The following is a 14,550-nucleotide window of genomic DNA, read 5'->3' as shown; positions in this document are numbered from 1 at the left end:
GCCAGATCATAGGCAGTAGGGAAGACAAAGCGTTATATTGATAGGTGCCATAATTATGTCCTGCTTGAGCATTGTAAATGTAAGGAGTACCTTTAGCTGCCAGGGGGAAAAAAATTATGGTGTAAAATGTACATTATTTTCTTTAGGAAGGTAGTGAAGTAAAAGTAATAGTTGTATTATTACTTAAAACTTCTTGTCAATAGGGGGGCGCTGTTTTCACTTTGGAAAAAATCGTGCCCAAATGAAACGGCCTCGTATTCTTTTCTAGATCATACAATATGCATAATATTATTACTATTGGATAGAAAACACTCAGAAGTTTCTAAAACTGTTTGAATTATGTCTGTGAGTAAAACAGAACTCATTTTGCAGCAAACTTTCATGCAGGAAGTGAAAATTCTGAAAACGAGGCTCTGTTTCAGGGCCTGCCTATTCAATTGCCTTATATTTATCGATATGCATGCACTTCATACGCCTTCCACTAGATGTCAACAGGCAGTGGAAGGTGGAATGGGGTGTCTAGCTTGATCTGAGGCCGAACAAGAGCTTTTGGAGTGGCAGGTCAGGAATTTTCTTTGTCTACCAGGGCGCGCGAAGTACCTCGACATTGTCTTCTGATAAGCGTTCGGTATACACGGCGAATATCTCCGGCTCTGATTTTATTTGATACATGTGATAATAACATCATAAAGTAGTTTTTTTCAACCAAGTTTAATCAGTTTATTCAACGTTTATTGGGACTTTTGGAATTTTCAGTTCTTTGCGCCAAGAGTTGATGGACATGTTCGCGCCACATGGCTAGCCAAGGTTGCTAATTCGACAGAAGAAATGGACATTCTAAAACCAAACAACGATTTATTCTGGACCAAGGACTCCTTGTACAACATTCTGATGGAAGGTCAGCAAAAGTAAGAAAACATTTATGATGTTATTTCGTATTTCTGTGTAAAATGTTGAGTCCTATTCTCCGCCGTTTTGGTGAGCGCTGTCTCGCAATAACGCAAGCTGTATGTTATGGTAAAGTTATTTAAAAAAATCTAACACAGCGGTTGCATTAACCTGTTGAGGACAGAGGGCGCTGTTTTCACTTTGGGGGAAAATCGTGCCCAATTTAAACGGCCTCGTACTCAATTCTTGCTCGTACAATATGCATATTCTTATTACTATTGGATAGAAAACACTCTCTAGTTTCTAAAACCGTTTGAATTATATCTGTGAGTAAAACAGAACTCTTTTTGCAGCAAACTTCCTGACAGGAAGTGGAAAATCTGAAATCGATGCTCTCTTCTAGGGCCTGCCTATAAATGTCTTTGATATTTATTAGTAGAGATGCACTTCATACGTCTTCCACTAGATGTCGAGTAGGCAGTGAGAGAAGAAATGGAGTGTATAACTTGATCTGGGGTCGAATAAAAGCTCCCGGCATGACGTGTCACCAGTTTCCTGTTTTCTGGAGAGCGCGTGACGGGACCTGGTTTTGCCTTCCGAAAAGCTACCGTTATAGACGACTAATATCTCCGGCTTTGATTTTATTTGATACATGTGACAAATCATCGTAAAGTATGTTTTTTCAATATAGTTTTATTAGATTATTGAAATTTATTCGGGACGTTAGGCGTGTTGCGTTGTGTGCCTTTGTTCACGAAGGAGAGCTTCGCACCACTTTGCTAGCTTTCCGTGCTAATTGACTGGAGAAGAGGACATTCTAAATCCAAACAACGATTGTTCCCGACAAAGGACCCCTTGTACAACATTCTGATGAAAGATCATCAAAAGTAGGACCCATTTTATGATGCTATTTCATATATCTGTCGAACATGTGAAATAGTCGTTTGCGCCCAGATTTTGGGTACTCTCTTGCTATAACTAAGCTGGATGTCGTAATGAAGTTATTTTTAGAATTCTAACACGGCGATTGCATTAAGAACTAGTGTATCTATCATTTCCTATACAACATGTATTTTCTGGTAACGTTTATGAATAGTTATTTGGTCAGAATAGTTGGAGTGTCATAAAAATATCCGCACATTCTAGGAAAAAGATGCTACGTTAGCACAATGTATAACCACTGATTTCAGCTCTAAATATGCACATTTTTGAACAAAACATAAGTGTATGTATAACCTGATGTTATAGGACTGTTATCTGATGAAGGTTTATGAAGGTTAGTGAAAATTAATATATTTTGCTGGTTTATTCCCTATCGCTAACGTGCCTATTGCTATCGGTAACGTTCCTTGATGAATGAATGCGGTAGTGTGGTAGGCTATTGTAGTAAGCTAATATAATGCTATATTGTGTTTTCGCTGTAAAAATTTTCAGAAATGTTTTATGATGAGTATTTAGGTATTTGACGTTGGTGTCTGTAATTACTCTGGCTGCTTCGGTTCTATTTCTGACGGTAGCTGTGATTGTAGCTGCAATGTAAAACTGATTTATACCTCAAATATGCACATTTTTCTAACAAAACATAGATTTATTGTATAACATGTTATAAGACTGTCATCTGATGAAATTGTTTCTTGGTTAGTTTGGTTGGTTCTTGGTTAGTTAGGTTGGCTTTGTGCATGCTACCTGTGCTGTGAAAAAATGTCTGTCCTTATTTGTATTTGGTGGTGAGCTAACATAAATATATGTGGTGTTTTCGCTGTAAAACATTTTAAAAATCAGACATGTTGCCTGGATTCACAAGATGTGTATCTTTCATTTGCTGTATTGGACTTGTTAATGTGTGAAAGTTAAATATTAAAAAAATATATATTTTGAACTTCGCGCTCTGCCTTTTCAGTGGAATGTGGGAGGAGTTCCGCTAGCCGAACGCTGGTGCCAGACAGGTTAACTTCTTATGGCTGCAAGGGGCAGTATTGAGTAGCCTGATAAAATGTGTCCATTTCAAACGGCCTCGTACTCAATTCTTGCTCGTACAATATGCATATTATTATTACTATTTGATAGAAAACACTCTCTAGTTTCTAAAACCGTTTGAATTATTTCTCTGAGTGAAACAGAACTCATTCTGCAGCACTTTTCTTGACCCGGAAGTTCAAAGTCTGAAATCGATGCTCTCTTCCTCTTCCTGCCTATAAATGGGCACAAGAGCTATTAGTATACATGCACGTCATACACCTTCCTCTGGGTGTCAAGAAGGCTGTGAGAGAAAAAATGAGGTGATTATCTCGATCTGGGATGGAATAAATCCTCTTGGAATGACGTGTACCCCATTTCCGGTACTCTGAAGAACGCGATTTGGACAGTGGGGTTGCCTTTTGTTTTGCTGACGTTATAGGCGACTATTATTTCCGGCTTTGATTTTATTTGATACATGTCACCATATCATCGTAAAATATGTTTTTTCAATATAGTTTAATCAGATTATTGAAATTTTTTCGGGAGTTTTGCCGTGTTCCGTTTTCTTCCGTTTGTTGACATGGAGAGATCCGTGCAACCCGGCTAGCGCGCTTGCTAAATGGAGAGAGAAAGTTGCCATTCTGAATCCAAACAACGACTCATCTAGACAAAGGACACCTTGTTCAACATTCTGATGAAAGATCAGCAAAAGTAAGACCCATTTTATGATGTTGTTTCAGATATCTGTCGTAGTCGCTGGCGCCCAAGTGTTTCTGGCTATTGTGCTAAGCTAATATAATGCTACATTTTGTTTTCGCTGTAAAACACTTAATTAGGTATTTGACTTTGGTGTCTGTAAATATTATGGCTGCTTTCGGTGCAATTTCTGAATGTAGCTGCAATGTAAACTATGATTTATACCTGAAATATGAAAATGTTTCGAAAAAAACATATGCTATACAATAAATATGTTATCAGACTGTCATCTGATGAGGTTGTTTCTTGGTTAGTGGCTATTTATATCTTTATTTGGCCGAATTTGTGATAGCTACTGATGGAGTCAAAAACTGATGGAGTAATAAAAGTGGAGTCTTTTGCTAACGTGGTTAGCTAATAGATTTACATATTTTGTCTTCCCTGTAAAACATTTTAAAAATCGGACATGTTGGCTGGATTCACGAGATGTGTACCTTTCATATGCTGTATTGGACTTGTTAATGTGTGAAAGTTAAATATTTAAAAAAAATATCTTTTGAATTTCGCGCCCTGCACTTGAAGTGGCTGTTGTCATAAGTGTACCGACGTCGGGCTTGCACGCCAAACAGGTTAAGAACCAGTGTATCTTTCATTTGCCATACAACAAGTATTTTTATGTAAAGTTTATGATGAGTTCTTTGGTCAGATTAGGTGACTGTCCAAAATATCTCCGGACATTCTGGGGAAATGTTGCTACACATTCACAATGTATAACCACGGTTTGCAGCTCTAAATATGCACATTTTCAAACAAAACATAAGTGTATTGTATAACCTGATGTTATAAGACTGTCATCTGATGAAGTTGTTCAAGGTTAGTGATTTAATTTTATATCTTTTGCTGGTTTTTGCGAAAGCTACCTCTGCGGTGAATAAATGCGGTTGTGTGTTTGGCTATTGTGGTAAGCTAATATAATTCTATATTGTGTTGTCGCTGTAAAACACTTAAAAAAATCGGAAATATTGGCTGGATTCACAAGATGTTTATCTTACATTTGCTGTACACCATGTATTTTTCATAAATGTTTTATGATGAGTATTTATGTATTTCACCTTGCTCTCTGTAAATATTCTGGCTGCTTTGGTGATATTTTTGATGGTAGCTGCAATGTAAAACTATGATTTATACCTCAAATATGCACATTTTCGAACAAAACATAAATTTATTGTAAAACATGTTATAAGACTGTCATCTGATGAAGTTGTTTCTTGGTTAGTGACTAATTTTATCTCTATTTTGTCGGTTTTGTGAAAGCTATCTATGCGGTAGAAACAAGGTGAAAATATGCGGTTGTGTGTTTGGCTATTGTGGTTAGCTAATAGAAATACATATTGTGTTTTCGCTGTAAAACCTTTAGAAAATCGGAAATGATGGCTGGATTCACAAGCTGTTTATCCTGTCTAGGACACACGTTCCGCTAGCGGAACCGCCCCCACATTCCACTCAAAAGGCAGCGCGGGAAATTCAAAAATATTTTTTTGAAATATTTTACTTTCACACATTAACTTCTTCTGGCTGCAAGACCGACGTCGGTACACTTATGACAACTGCTGGGGAATGGCTTGTGTTTCTGGCTATTGTGGTAATCTGATATAATGCTATATTGTGTTTTCGCTGTAAAACACTTAAGAAATCGGAAATATTGGCTGGAATCACAAGATGCCTGTCTTTCATTTGCTGTACACCATGTATTTTTCAGAAATGTTTTATGATGAGTATTTAGGTATTTGACGTTGGTGTCTGTAATTACTCTGGCTGCTTCGGTGCCATTTCTGACGGTAGCTGTGATGGTAGCTGCATTGTAAAACTGATTTATAGCTTAAATATGCACATTTTTCGAACAAAACATAGATTTATTGAATAACATGTTATAAGTCTGTCATCTGATGAAGTTGTTTCTTGGTTAGTTTGGTTGGTTCTTGGTTGGTTAGTTTGGCTTTGTGCATGCTACCTGTGCTGTGAAAAATGTCTGTCCTTATTTGTATTTGGTGGTGAGCTAACATAAATATACGTGGTGTTTTCGCTGTAAAACATTTTAAAAATCGGACATGTTGACTGGATTCACAAGATGTTTATCTTTCAAATGCTGTATTTTCAAATGCTTTCAAATGCTGTATACCCCACAAATTTGTGTGGCGAAGGTAGGTAGGAAACCTGCGCCCACTTCTCATGCTCACCGTGATGAGCGGGAGTACGGGCAGACACCGTGTTATGCGGAAGAGCGCACGGTGTCTCCTGTACGTGTGCATAACCCGGTGCGGGTTATTCCACCTCCCCGCACTGGGCGGGCTAGATTGAGCATTGAACCAAGTGCCATGAAGCCGGCTCAACATATCTGTTCTCCAGTACGTCTCCTCGGGCCGGTGTACATGGCACCAGCCTTGCGTATGGTGTCCCCGGTTCGCCAACACAGCCCAGTCCGGGTTATTCCACCTCCCCGCACTGGACGGGCTACGGGGAGCATTCAACCAGGTAAGGTTGGGCAGGCTCAGTGCTCAAGGGAGCCAGTACGCCTGCACGGTCCGGTATATCCGGCGCCACCTTCCCGCCCCAGCCCAGTACCACCAATGCCTACACCACGCACCAAGCTTCTAGTGTGTCTCCAGAGCCCTGTTCCTCCTCCACGCACTCTCCCTGTGGTGCGTGTCTCCAGCCCAGTACCTCCAGTTCCGGCACCACGCACCAAGCCTCCTGTGCGTCTCCAGAGCCCTGTACGCACTGTTCCTCCTCCACGCACTCTCCCTGTGGTGCGTGTCTCCAGCCCAGTACCACCAGTTCCGGCACCACGCACCAGGCCTAAAGTGCGCTTTGAGAATCCAGTGTGCCCTGTTCCTGCTCCCCGCACTAGCCTTGAGGTGCGTGTCTCCAGTCCGGTACCACCAGTTCCGGCACCACGCACCAGGCCTACTGTGCGCCTCATCAGGTCAGAGTAGGCCGTCTGCCCAACGCCGCCTGCACTGCTCGTCTGCCCAGCGCCGTCTGAGCTGCCTGCACTGCTCGTCTGCCCAGCGCCATCTGAGCCATCCGTCTGCCCAGCGCCATCTGAGCCATCCGTCTGCCCAGCGCCATCTGAGCCATCCGTCTGCCCAGCGCCATCTGAGTCATCCGTCTGCCACGAGCCTTCAGAGCCGCCCGTCTGTCCCGAGCCATTAGAGCCATCCGTCTGCCTATGGTTCTCAATCAGAGACAGCTGTCAATCGTTGTCCCTGATTGAGAATCAAATATAGGTGGCTTGTTTTGTGTTGGGGATTGTGGGTGGTTGTTTCCTGTCTTTGTGTTTTGTCTGCACCAGCTAGGACTGTGACGGTTAGTTTGTTTTGTTATTTTGTATAGTGTCTTGTTTTGTGTTAATTAAATAATGGAAAATTACCACGCTGCACATTGGTCCTCAGATCCTTCTCGCCTCTCCTCGTCTGAGGAGGAGGACGACTTAGACTGCCGTTACACTCACAGATATAATTCAAACAGTTTTAGAAACTAGAGAGTGTTTCCTATCCAATAGTAATAATAATATGCATATTGTACGAGCAAGAATTGAGTACGAGGCCGTTTGAAATGGGCACCTTTTATCCAGGCTACTCAATACTGCCCCTGCAGCCTAAAGAGGTTAACAAGTCCAATACAGCAAATGAAAGATAAACATCTTGTGAATCCAGCCAACATGTCCGATTTTTTTTATGTTTTACAGCGAAAACACCACGTATATTTATGTTAGCACACCACCAAATACAAAAAAGCACAGATCCAGGATCCCTGATCCGGGAGAGAGAAGCGGTAGAGGTTTTAAGTACTTTACACCATTTGTCTTGCCTATAGAAAGCTGATGGGATACTTCCTTCCCTTTTTAATAGAGGCCATCAAAACTCTGTTTTCTCATGCAATTGCATAGCCTATAGAAATGTGTTTGATTAGATGTTCAATTTCCTTTGCAATGATGTCAGAGTGATTAGATGGACAATAGTGTGCAGAGTACCAAGCAGTAAGCAAGTTTGGTAGGCTACTAATGACCATCAGCAGCATCAGAGCTTGGAGAAGCCTAAACACCCAAAACCATGCCCATCATATTTCCCAGCATGCTCTGTTGCAGGTAGATTTGTTTGTTTCAATATCTGTGTTTTTGTATGTGAATTGATTAGCTGATTAACCTTATGCTACACGGAAAAAAATAACAATATTTGTCTCAATTTTTCCAATCTTTTAATAGTTGGACATATTGCACCCGTTACTGAGATAGTTGTTCCAATTGACATTATTTAGCTAGATATTTTACTGACCTGGCAGTCTTTCTAAAATGCATGCTGAAGGTGATTAAAAGTTTCAATTGTTGGATATCTTCATTCTGGCTGAGGACACTAAAGCCTAATTTGCTCCAGCTGTGCTGTACTACTATGGCTGACCCTGAAAAACAACACATTTTTTAGAAATATGTGACAATAAAATATTTTAAAGTAGATTGTATTATTTATAGAGGGTTCTAGACAGAACCATTTAAAGGGGGATCTATGAAGAACCCATAGAGATCCAATTCTAATTTGTAATTCTATTGAAGAACCCTATGTAGAGGGTTCTAGGTAGAACCAAAAAGGGATCCCGTATGGGGACAAACTAAAGAACCCTATGTGGTTGTAATTAGCACCTTCCTTTCTAAGAGTGTATCCTCTTACTCAAGCTGTAACCAGGAGAGTACAGGCATGAATAGTTTCCCTAATGGTGGAACAGATGTTGGAATATACAGAATACACCACTATATCCTGCATTCCTTAACAGTATAATCACTGGGCTGTGAATGCTTTTCAGTGGAACTGCTGAAGCTGAAAAACAGATTTTGGGATGTGTGTGTGTGAAACTTAATACCTCAGGTGCAAGTATCTCTCATCAAGGTGAGCTAAAACCTGTTAAAACTGGATTTGCCTAAACCTCCTATACAGTAAATATGTCGCTACTAATGCTGTATGTTGCAATTGAACAAATAGATAACATGATATGGTTTACTTAAAGTTTGTTGGACATATAACATGAGCATTTCACGTAATGTGAGGTCTGTTTTGATATTTTTTGAGTGACAATGAGTGACTTCTGTTCTCTGTTTGTTTGTTTTTTGGTCATAGTTCCTCCAGTGGTGAGTGTGACAGTTGATGTTCCTCCTGTCACTGGGGAGAATGAGGTTGTCTTGGCAACCTGTGTGGCTGCTGGTGCCAAGCCACAGGCAGATGTGAAGTGGAAGACAGGGACATTTGGCAGTTTGTTTAAGACAGTGACTAACTCCAGACAGCACACCAATGGAACCACCACAGTACTCAGCCACCTGCTCGGGGTGCCAACCAGAGCAGCCAATCAGCAGCAGGTCCAGTGTGTGGTCAACCAGTCTGCCCTGGCAACAGAAAGGAGCTACAACTACACCATAGACATCCACTGTAAGTATATACTCCACTACTACTGCCCTACCCTATAGACAGACACAGTAAATATATTCTACTACCACTGTTCTACACCGTAGACATCTAACGTAAGTATATATTATACTACCACTCTCTTACACTATAGACATCCACTGTAAATGTATACTCCACTATCCCTGTCATAGACCATAGACATCCACTGTACGTATAGAGTTTCACTGTGTTCACTGGCTATAGCCTAGTAGCCCCTCTAACCAGTCCATGTCTGTTTATACACGCTTAGAAAATAAGGTGTCTGTCCCAATAGGAGAACCCTTTGAATAACCCCCTATTAGTTCCAGGTAGAACCCGTTTTGGTTCCAGGTCAAAACCTTTTGGGTTCCATGTAAAACCCTTTCAACCGAGGAAAGCCTTTGATTTGGGCCGTAACAACTGTTATTTTCTTTAGCTTAAAACTTATTTGTGATAGGGGGCAGCATTTTCACTTTTGGATGAATTGCGTGCCCATAGTGAACTGCCTCCTACTCTGTCCCAGATGCTAATATATGCATATTATTATTACTATTGGATCTAAAACACTCTGAAGTTTCTAAAACTGTTTGAATGATGTCTGTGATTATAACAGAACTCATATGGCAGGCAAAAACCTGAGAAAAAATCCAAACAGGAAGTGAAAATTCTGAGACTGGTCAATGTTCATCTCATCGCCTATTCAATTCCCTGTAGGATATGGATCTGCTTGCACTTCCTACGCCTTCCACTAGATGTCAACAGTCTGTAGACCGTGGAATGAAGCCTCTACTGTGATGTTGAGCCGGATGGGAGGTGTTTCAGTCATTGGTTTGGCAGAATGCCAGTTCCTGGTCACGCGCGTTCCAAACGATATTGTCTTGCTTTCCATAACTTCTAGAGACACAAAGGAATTCTCCGGTTGGAACGTTATTGGATAGTTATGATAACAACATCCTGAAGATTGATTCTCTACTTATTTTGACCAGTTTATTCGACCTGTTATATAACTTTTTTAAGTTTTCGTCTGAGTTTGCCTGCATCTGTGCGAGCGTTTGGACATGTGCACAAAACATGCTAGCAAAAGTAGCTACTTAGACATAAGTAATGGACATTATCGAACAAAACAACAATTTATTGTGGAACTACGATTCCTGGGAGTGCATTCTGATGAAGATCATCAAAGGAAAGGGAATATTTATGATGTAATTTCGTATTTCTGTTGACTCCAACATGGCGGAGAAATGTTGTTATATCTGAGCGCCGTCTCAGATTATTGCATGGTGTGCTTTTTCCGTAAGTTTTAAAAATCTGACACAGCGGTTGCATTAAGAACAAGTGTATCTTTAATTCTATGTAAAACATGTATCTTTCATGAAAGTTTATGATGAGTATTTCTGTTATTTGACGTGGCTCTCTGCAATTTATCTGGATATTTTGGAGGCATTTCTGATATATCCGAGATCATTTCTATATCCGAGATTTGTGGATATAAATATGCACATTATCGAACAAAACATAAAGGTATTGTGTAACATGATGTCCTATGAGTGTCTTCTGATGAAGATCATCAAAGGTTAGTGATTAATTTTATCTCTATTTCTGCTTTTTGTGACTGCTATATTTGGCTGGGAAAATGGCTGTGTTTTTCTGTGGCTATGTACTGAGCTAACATAATCGTTTGGTGTGCTTTCACCGTAAATCCTTTTTGAAATCAGACACTGTGGCTGGATTAACGAGAATTGTATCTTTAAAATGGTGCCTAATACTTGTATGTTTGAGAAATTTGATTTATGAGATTTCTGTTGATTTGTATTTGGCGCCCTGCACTTTTATTGGCTGTTGGCGTGTCCTAAACAGGTTAAAATTCTTTCCCAGCGATGCAGAGTTTAAAAAAATTAATTAAATAGTAACTAACACAGGAGGAATAACATAAAATGCGCAAGAATGGAGCTATATGCAAGGAGTACCAGTACCAGATCAATGTGCAGAGGTACAGGTAATTGAGTTAGATATGTACATGAAGGCAGGGTCAAGTGACTAGGCATCAGGATAGAAATAATAATAGTAAAATAAAGAACAGAATAGCAACAGCAAATTATGTGTAAAAGTATGTGTGTGTATGTTTGTGTGTGTGTGTGTGTGTGTGTGTGTGTGTGTGTGTGTGTGTGTGTGTGTGTGTGTGTGTGTGTGTGTGTGTGTGTGTGTGTGTGTGTGTGTGTGTGTGTGTGTGTGTGTGTGTGTGTGTGTGTGTGCATATGTAGTGTTTGAATGTGTGATGGATTTGTCTGGGAGTGACAGTGTAGTGTGGGTGTGTGAGTGAGTGTGTATATGGTGTGTATATATAGTCTAGTGAGTGTGCGTAGGGTCAGTATATATCAGGTTAGTGTATATACGTATAAAGTGTACAGTCAGTGCAAGATAGAGTCAGTCCTAAAAATTTAGGTACCATAATTGATCATTTAGCAGCCTTATGGCTTCGGGGTAGAAGCTGTCTCTGAGCCTGTTGGTCCGAGAGCCGATGCTCCGGTTACGTTTACCGGACGGTAGCAGAGTGAACAGTCTATGGTTTGGGTGGCTGGACTCTTGGGCAATTTTTCGGGACTTCCTCTTAGACCACTTGCTATAGAGAACCTGGATGGCAGGGAGCTCAGCCCGTGATGTACTGGGCTGTCTGCACCACCCTTTGTAGCGATTTGCGGTCAAGGGCAGTGGAATTGCCATACCATGCGATGATGCAGTCAGTCAAGATGTTCTCGATGATGCAGCTGTATAATTTTTGGAGGATCTGAGGGCCCATTCTCTTCAGGACTGTGCAGGTGAGTGTGGACCATGTTAAGTACTTACAGATGTGGACATCAAATAACTTAAAGGTCTCGACCCACTCCACAGCATCCCCGTCGAGGTGTATGGAGGTGCTCTCCCCTCTTTCTCCTATAGTCCACAAACAGCTCCTTGGTCACCACACTGCTAAGTCTATGACTTCCTCCCTGTAGGCTGACTATCTCTCTCTCTCTCTCTCTCTCTCTCTCTCTCTCTCTCTCTCTCTCTCTCTCTCTCTCTCTCTCTCTCATAGATCCACCTCAGACAGTGAACATCACACTTAGTGAGACCTCTAAAACCACAGTCTTCCTATGTGTAGCAGATGGCAACCCACACCCCAACTACACCTGGAGCAGGTACTCACTCCTATGTAAACTAGTTCAAAGCAGTTTAAATGTAAATGTTATCTGTACTTGTTAAGACATGATATCTAAATTAGCTAAAGGACAGTTGTTGAATTATGCTAGCAGTCAAATCATGCCTTTGTCTTTAACACACACACACACACACACACACACACACACACACACACACACACACACACACACACACACACACACACACACACACACACACACACACACACACACACACACACATACACTCAGCCCCTCTCCTCCCTTCTCCCCCCTCAGAGTCGTCCAGCCATGGCCTGGGTCTTCAGTGAAAGCTGAGGGAGACATACTGCACTTCCTCAGTCTCAACTCTGAGCTGAATGGTTGCTATGTCTGTGAGGCCTCCAACCCTTACGGACGAGCAACTGGCTCCCTCTATGTACACATATCCTCTGGTGAGAAGCACCTGACAAACACACACACACACACACACACACACACACACACACACACACACACACACACACACACACACATACACACACACATACACATACACACACACCTTTATTGTCCCATATGGAAATGTGTCTGATAAATATACAGGCTTTCCTGGTATTTAAATAAAACACATATATTAGGTTGAAAAATGTGATGTAGCATGGATAACAAGGATGAGCAAGATGTTCACTTACCTTTCACTGCATGTGTTAGTTTCAAACTTATGGCCTCATTCCCCTTTCTACAGGAAGGTACTGTATAACCATTACTAAGATGGTCATGATACACACTTATCTCTTACTGCATATGTACATCTCTTATAACCTGGTATTATCTCTGCTTTCTGCAGGAAGTGTTTGCATCAGAGCCATTATGGTTGCTAGGGAAACAAGATTACATGTCATTGTAAAAGAAAACTATTTCTTATATTAATTGTATCCCCTCTCTCTTCACAGAGACCTCTGCTGTCTGTTGGGTTCTACTCAATGTTGTTCTCTGTCTGATTGTTGCTGCAGCTGCACTCATATGGTACCGGTGCAAATACAGACGGTTTCCTTGGTAATGTCAACTACTGTAATATTATGAACAGAATTTCCCATTATGATTTTTTTTTATAATTTTCATTTGATGATAATATACTTATTTGGATCAGATTCAGATTATATCTTTTTCTTGACGATTTTCCAGGAGTCCAATCATAGCCAATCACCAGTTCCAGGCACGACAACAGGTATCTGACTATGTTAAAGTCCACCATTGTTGTGTGATTAACCTATCTCATCAGCCACTTTCTGCTATGTAATAATACTGTTATAATGTTTGATGACAAGGTTGAGGAAGATGAACCTGGGACGTCTGAGTTCTAACACTCCAAACCAGGAGGGCGGAGAAGGCAGAAGTAACGTGATGTAAGGAACACACGTTTTTTTTATAATTATTTTGTATTTTAATATTATTTATATATTGTTTGAGGTATTGTTTATTCATGAGGTATGATTATTGTGCTATGTTAAAGAAATCACAACACAGGTTGAGAACAGATGCTAGAAGAATCGCAGACATGCACTGGGTGGGGGAAGAATTCCAGTCTGTCCATTCTCCAACGCTACAGCCATTTGCAAAGAACAGGCACATTCTTCAACTTAAAAAAATAACAATAATTACCTTTATATAACTAGGCAAGTCACTTAAGAACAAATTCTTATTTACAATGCCGGCCTACACCGACCAAACTCGGACAACGCTGGGCCAATTGTGCGACGCCCTATGGGACTCCCAATCACAGCCAGTTGTAATACAGTCTGGATTCAAACCAGTTTGTCTGTAGTGGCCTCTCTAGCACTGAGATGCAGTGTCTTAGACCACTGCCCCACTTGGGAGCCTAATGAACAGGGACCCTATGCAGTATTCTCTGTGACATTAGAAACCTCAGCTAGGCCCCTCCACCACAGCTTTAAATAGTGCTGGTCCTCGTTTCTGTTTTTTGTTCCCCTCTCATGGACTCCGCATTGCCGTGGTGGAGGGGCATTGTTGCTTCAGCGGGAACAATAGCTTTCCTGTATGTATGTATATATGAATGGTGCATGTTGAAGCCAACTAATGGGAGGCCAGGTATAATCTAAATAACATGTACAAATGGAGAATATTGTCAGTAATAACTAGCCAAACCCTGACTGATGCTGGTACTTGTAGCTGCTCTAAAATTAATGCCTTCATGTTATGCAGCATTATGTAGTCTTGGTACAGGGAGCAGTTATAAGAGGAACCATAAAACCGAAGGTGTGGCTAGTTTTTTTTACCTAACTAGGCAAGTCAGTTAAGAACAAATTATTATTTTCAATGGCAGCCTAGGAACAGTGGGTTAACTGCCTTGTTCAGGT

General features: G+C 40.9%; 1 protein-coding gene across 2 annotated transcripts in view; it reads left to right on the top strand.

Annotated features, from left to right (window-relative positions):
- The window catches only part of LOC129821028 (nectin-3-like), a 119,320-nt gene that overhangs the window by 103,697 nt on the left and 1,073 nt on the right, over window positions 1-14,550 (top strand). For both annotated transcript variants that reach the window (XM_055878239.1, XM_055878240.1), the window contains exons 4-9: window positions 8,712-9,017; window positions 12,088-12,190; window positions 12,470-12,624; window positions 13,126-13,228; window positions 13,358-13,400; window positions 13,501-13,578. In XM_055878239.1, the coding sequence (XP_055734214.1) occupies window positions 8,712-9,017; window positions 12,088-12,190; window positions 12,470-12,624; window positions 13,126-13,228; window positions 13,358-13,400; window positions 13,501-13,536 (746 nt within the window). In that variant the 3' untranslated portion in view covers window positions 13,537-13,578. The remainder of the gene's footprint in view (window positions 1-8,711; window positions 9,018-12,087; window positions 12,191-12,469; window positions 12,625-13,125; window positions 13,229-13,357; window positions 13,401-13,500; window positions 13,579-14,550) is intronic.

Source organism: Salvelinus fontinalis, chromosome 23 (assembly GCF_029448725.1).
Source record: "Salvelinus fontinalis isolate EN_2023a chromosome 23, ASM2944872v1, whole genome shotgun sequence".
NCBI lineage: Eukaryota > Metazoa > Chordata > Actinopteri > Salmoniformes > Salmonidae > Salvelinus > Salvelinus fontinalis.
Note: the sequence above shows the minus strand (reverse complement) of the source record. Positions and strands in the feature narration are given on the sequence as shown.